The sequence below is a fragment of the Candida orthopsilosis genome (genome assembly GCF_000315875.1).
Source record: "Candida orthopsilosis Co 90-125, chromosome 5 draft sequence".
NCBI lineage: Eukaryota > Fungi > Ascomycota > Pichiomycetes > Serinales > Debaryomycetaceae > Lodderomyces > Lodderomyces orthopsilosis.
In genome coordinates, this window is record NC_018298.1 from 775,174 (window position 1) to 781,296 (window position 6,123).

The 6,123-nt window shown below is 37.5% G+C and overlaps 2 protein-coding genes across 2 annotated transcripts in view; both read right to left on the bottom strand. All coding sequences in view use genetic code 12, as the record gives it.

Annotated features, from left to right (window-relative positions):
- CORT_0E03560 (Rbt1 cell wall protein) overlaps positions 1-1,039 on the bottom strand; it is a gene marked incomplete at both ends in the record, with an annotated part of 1,977 nt that extends 938 nt beyond the window's left edge. The window contains one exon of the mRNA XM_003870026.1: positions 1-1,039. This exon is cut by the window's left edge and continues 938 nt beyond it. Coding sequence (XP_003870075.1) covers positions 1-1,039 — 1,039 coding nt within the window.
- A 4,022-nt stretch (positions 1,040-5,061) lies between these two features.
- CORT_0E03570 (Hwp1 cell wall protein) lies at positions 5,062-6,123 on the bottom strand (the record flags this gene model as incomplete). The annotated part of the gene is made up of 1 exon (XM_003870027.2): positions 5,062-6,123. A coding segment is annotated over one exon (1,062 nt), but the record flags the coding sequence as incomplete, so codon positions are not given.

Genomic DNA, 6,123 nt, shown 5'->3' on the forward strand with positions numbered 1-6,123 from the left:
TAGACGACTCAGTTGGTGGAGTTGAAGACTCGGTTGGAGGAGTAGATGATTCAGTTGGAGGAGTAGATGATTCAGTTGGTGGAGTAGACGACTCAGTTGGAGGAGTAGAAGACTCGGTTGGTGGAGTAGACGACTCAGTTGGTGGAGTAGACGACTCAGTTGGTGGAGTACACGATTCAGTTGGTGGAGTAGATGATTCAGTTGGAGGAGTAGACGACTCAGTTGGAGGAGTAGATGAAGTGCTTGGTGGAACAGTAGTGCTACTCGATGTAGATGGACAGTCGCATTCCCAACAGAACTGTTTAATTCCCTTGTTTTGAGTAGTACATTTACCTAACAAGTCATGCAAGAAACCCAAGGTTCTCTTATCAAAAGTGGTGAATCCTTCAACACCATCAGCAACTTCGTCTCTCTTAAATAATGATAAATCATGATGAAGCAATGCCGATGGATCAAAAACCTCCAAAAAGCTCCAATGAGTAATAATACCATACAGACACGATTGATGACCAAAAACCAACTTTAATGCTTCCCAAGCAAGACCAATCTCAATAAATTTGAACCCAATTGTAAAACCGTCTGGAAGACAACATTTTCCATTTTTGTATTCTGGTTTACATTGAAATTTTGTAGACCACTTGAAAGCACTCGAAACAGCATTGGAAGCACCTTGTCCATAAAGCTGAACATCATCACAACCAGTACCAGTAAGAGACAACAGGTCAATGTTACCACCAAAGTACTGATGCAATTGGTCAGATTGATCAGCTTCATAATTCGCAACAACGTTATAAGTTCCATCATCATTTTTTTCAGCACCAGAAACAACAAAAGCAGCTTTAAAGTTAACAGAAGCATCACGAGCAGAAACTGAGTCATTCGAATCATCAGTGTCACAAAAGATATCCTGAATCTCACAGATAGGTTGAACGTGCTTTGGAGCACAATCTTTGAATAAATCTTCAAATAAAGACCAGGTGGCTTGAGTTGAAGACACAAATGCAGCGAGTGACAATAAGTTGGCAGTGGATAACTTCATTGTTATAGTGATTACCTGAGCTTTGTTGGGTTAAGAATCTTTTGAATGACCTCAAATATGGTGAAATATTCACCCCTTTATATATTCTTCATTGTTAGATTGCAAAGATATTACAACCGCCTTCAATCATTGTTTCAAATGCATTTTCCTGTGTTTTCATTAATATGGATCTCAATTAGGTGAAGTAACGAAACAATAGCCCAATACATTTAAACAAAGGGCGTTTTTTTTCGTAATTTGCAATGGATGTTGTTTATGAAAATGGAAATTGGGTATTGCAAATCGTTCTTGTAAAAATAACCCGACGAGCGTCTTGATGTAAACATTCACAAAATTCAAACTAGTTATTCATGTTTCCAGAATCTGCATCACTGAAATAAACCCTTGACGAATAATAGCGAATAGGCAATTTCCAGAATAGCAAATGTTGCATTCCCGAAGAGATGTTTGAAATTTCAGTTCAAGGGGGGAATTCTCTTACATATTCTTTTCCTTTCTTTAATAACTTTGAATTTGAAAAATTGTTCTAAACCTTTTGTTGATGCCAAAGTTCTAGTTTACATGGGAGCTATTTTTGTTTCAAAATGCTAGCACTACTTCGTCACCCCCTATCTTGTTTAAGGGCGGGGTCTGCAAAATAGGATTTGTGGGGAGGTAGCTGTTTCTATCGTAATGAGATCAAACGTATGCTACACTAGCTGTAGGACTTAATTCATGGTTTTAATAATAGGTTTCTTTCGGCTACTACTAGTTTTAATGCAGGGTCTTTGTGTCAGTGTTGCAATGAATTGTTTTGTTCTCTTGAGGGTTTGTTTGTTTGTTTGTTTATGTTGTAGCAACTGGTTGTTTTCTCTTTTGTTACTGCTTTGGATAAAAATTGGTGTTTTATTTCTCAATTTGTGCAAATTTTGGAGTCGATGTTTGATTAAAAGTTTATATAATATTAATTGCACAAAATAGAAGGAATTGAATTGAATTGAATTACGGGATGTCTATACTAAACCACATATAAATCATTTCCTTATGAAACAAATGGTATTATTTGGTCTGAAATAGGGATATGTGCTATCCGTCAAACCAGTTTTGATACTTGCATGTCTAAACTTAACACGATAGACCTAAATCATGAAAGATAGGTCAAACAGTAGAACATTAATTCACTATGGCTAATTTATTAAGAGTATATGTAGTAGAGATTTACTCTCTAGTGCATGTCATCATCTCATCGTCGCAAGGTGCAATTGTTTTACAAAAGTACACCTTTCAAAAGCTGGTTGATATGAGTTGGTTATTCATTTTCATTGTTTACTGAATCTCAAAATTGTTAGTTGCTCTACACACACTGTTTCTGCTCCCTTGCCTTATGATTATTTGTTCGTCTAATTGTTCAAGAGAACAATAAGAAATGACAAAGGTGTTGTGTGTGGTAGGTGTTGTTGTGTAATAATTTTTCAATTGTCCTAACCGAAGAAAACGTTTGAGTTTAAAGTTTTAGACGAGAATAAATTTTGCATATGAAAAAAATGCAATGCACACAAACTAAACCACCCCCGTTTTTTTAGTTAAACAATAGGATTGTTGTACAACACAATAATTTCCTTTTTCAGAAAAATTTATGCACTGTGTCATCCAGGCTATTTGTTTGCTATCGCGTGTTTATAATAGATACCCACATTGGTTCACAGAGAGTAGACACGTATATCAACATCTTCTTTCGCTTCCTACCCCACATACTCAATACGAGTGGCAACGAAAACTGGGCTTGAACAAGCCAGAGCATAGATGACTTAAAGGCTGTGGCTAGAACCAAAGATATGGCAAATTGATATCGGTATGCTCATAACCATTTTTTGTCAGGGTTCAAGTCTTTCATTGTCGCGATAAATAAAATATATAAAAAGGTGTCACAAAAAGTTTGCCAATTATTTCAATTACGAATCCATATTCACAATTGTTTGCTATTTCACCTTGCTTTGGTAGCAACTATACGTAAGCGCCCAGTATTTCAGGACTGTTCAACAGGTGATTTTTGTTGGCAAAGATTTGCATAATTCCAAACAATAATGAACTTTTTGTAAAACTTTACACCTTTTGTACTTTGCCAAGGTGAGACGTTACGTTTTTGTGTAAAAATGTTGTCTTTCGCCTAACATTGACGAATTTCAGGTTGATGCACCTCGTCGTAGTTGATTTACTTAAGCCCGATGAGACAAAACAAAATTTCACCCATTAGAAGATTATCTCTTAGTCTGTCTACGGCATCATTTCCTCATCCAGTTTACATAGATTGAGCCGATAAACATCCCGAGTAGTATCATATACGGGTAATCGGAATGGGCAATACAGTAACCGAGGGCTAAAAAGAAAATTAAGGTACGCCAAAAGGTACAACAAAAGATGACACATGTATATGAATGAGCCGGTACATACAATACTGCTTTTTCTCTCCCTCGCTTCCAATATTCTTTATCCACAACATGGATCGGAAAAACTTTTTACCATTATGATCTAATATTTCATGGGTTCTACCGTAACCATTACCAATTATGAACACCGTAAGTGGGAACAATTGAACCAGTTTCGTATGGAAACATTTGCACATGAAACAAATTTCATGTTTTGTAAAATTTCCTCCATACAAATACAAAATGCAGGGTTAAAAGTTACACAAACTTTACATGCAATTCATTTTTCCGCCTTTAAATCAACAATTTAAACGAAAGTGAAAACTAATTCGCAAATATCACAAAACCAACAGTAAAGGGAAGCAGTAGTTTGAAATTCCTTGCCACGTATATCCGCATTATCCGCATATACGGATCCAGTTTTAGTACGGAATCAGAGTTCTAATTATCGGTCTACTAAGCTAAAAGACTTTTCCTGTGTATGTTCTGTCTCGTAAATTGAAGCTTTGAAAATAAGACTCTCTCATAACCAACTAAGGTTGTCATTTTACATATATTGGTAAAATCTTTACATGTTGTGTATTTTGAAAATTCTTCGCAGTTTACCCAAATGAAGACGTTTAGAAGCTGTTTTTGGAAAGATCTACATACCAAGACAAATAAATTTAAAAATAGACTAACATCATCCAACTAATCTGGATGTTTTCCTTCCGTAACAGGCAATTTTCAAGACGTTTATATAGGTTCCCCGACTTGCATTAACGCCGTTATTTCCTGCACAAGCTAACCAAAGGCTCAAAACTGGAAAATAATTGAAAGGGTACTAAAAGTGAAACTCTCTAACCTTTGTAAGTATGCTCCTTTCGCGTTTGGTTGAGCTACGGATTAGAATACTCTAAGGTTACCCCGGGTCGTTTCTGGATTAAAAACCACAATGACGAAAGTTTTGAGTGTTTTTTAAAATTTTGACGTGGAATTTGATTCTAAGTCAAGATATGTCCCTGATCGGCGGGAGAATTATTGGACTCCTCTGTGCATAACTCAGATACTGCTTGTAACATGATATAGAGAAGCCGGGTGGGTTTTCTCCTCCTCGTATTTCATCGAGAATTTTTCCACCTGGTTTCAATCTCCTTTTTCATTACTGTGGCTAGAAATATGTAAGGAGGGGTTTTAATTTAAGCAAAGTTTAGAGTTTTCGCGTGGTAGAGATGTTACAAGCGCACTTCCTTGAGGTTTGATGCATGCTTTTAGTAGGACAGAAAATCCACCTTGATTTAGAAGTGGCGCATTGGTATCAATGATAGAGAGTAGAAGTATTTGTGCCTTAGATGATTTTTTATTTTCGATATTAAAGACTGAAAATTTTCGATCCTGATACAATCACCAAAGTATACATATGATAGTTCATAGCTGGATAAGTGCAAATAGACACACTACTTTAATAGAAGAGTATTTCGAAGAAAGTCAAACACAATTATGAATCAAAAAAGAAAATACCTAAATAGGGCGGGACCGAAAACTAAATCACTTGGAAGATTGAGAATAACATAAACCGAAAATCGAATTATTTGAAAACCAAAATAAAATAAAATCATCCCTATATTGTTCTAGGAACTAAAGCAAAATCATGGTAATAGCCAAGAAAACGGCCCCAATGGAGTAACCTATCGTAGGACCAACAGCCGCTAATACGGAAATCTCAGCTGGATTCGACTCTGATGACGAAGACTCACTTGATTGCATAATCGAGACCGTTTGTAGTGATGGTATATGATTCTCCGTTGATTGTTGCTCCGTAAGTGACGTCTCAATTGACTCTTGACCTGCTCCTGGACCTGATCCTTGACTTGGTCCACTTCCTGATCCTTGACCTGCTGTTTGACCTGCCCCTTGGCCTGTTCCACTGCCAGCACCAGAGCCATTACTTGGAACACTAGTTAATGATGAAGGTATCGTTTCTCCAGTTAATGGACAATAGGTAGTGTATATAGTTGTTCCTTCTGTTCTAACTGTAACTCCAGTTGTTTCAACCACAGTAGAACAGCCGCCATTTGAGCAAGTAGTAACTGCGATGACGGTTGATGAACGTGATCCGTTTCCATTACCTGATCCACTTCCGTTTCCATTGCCACCAACATTATTTGATCCATTTCCACCTCCTTTGCCACCTGAACCATTACTTGGTCCAATAGTTGAAGAAGAGGGCGATGATTCTCCTGTTAATGGACAATAAGTAGTAAAAATCTTAGTACCTTCAGTGATAATTGTCACTCCTGTAGTTTCAGTTATGATTGAGCAACTTCCATGCGCGCAGGTAGTGACCGTAATAATCGTAGTGGAACGAGCTGTTGATAACCCAGAAATTCCTGATATAGAAAGGCCAGAAGATTCTGTTGACTCCAACGATGTACTAGATGATCTTGATGTAGTTTCAGGCATTGATGAACTAAAACTCTCAGAGCTAGGTTGTACAATTGAGCTAGATGGCTTTGATGAAGATGAAGATTCCGAGCTAGGTGGGCTAGGTCTGGAACTAGGTGGCTCAGACGAAGAAGGTGGTTCAGAACTAGGTGGCTCTGAGTTTGGTGGTTCAGAACTAGGTGGTTCTGATGAAGAAGGTGGCTCAGAACTAGGTGGTGGTGAGCTAGGTGGTGGAGGGGGTGGTGCACAACCACA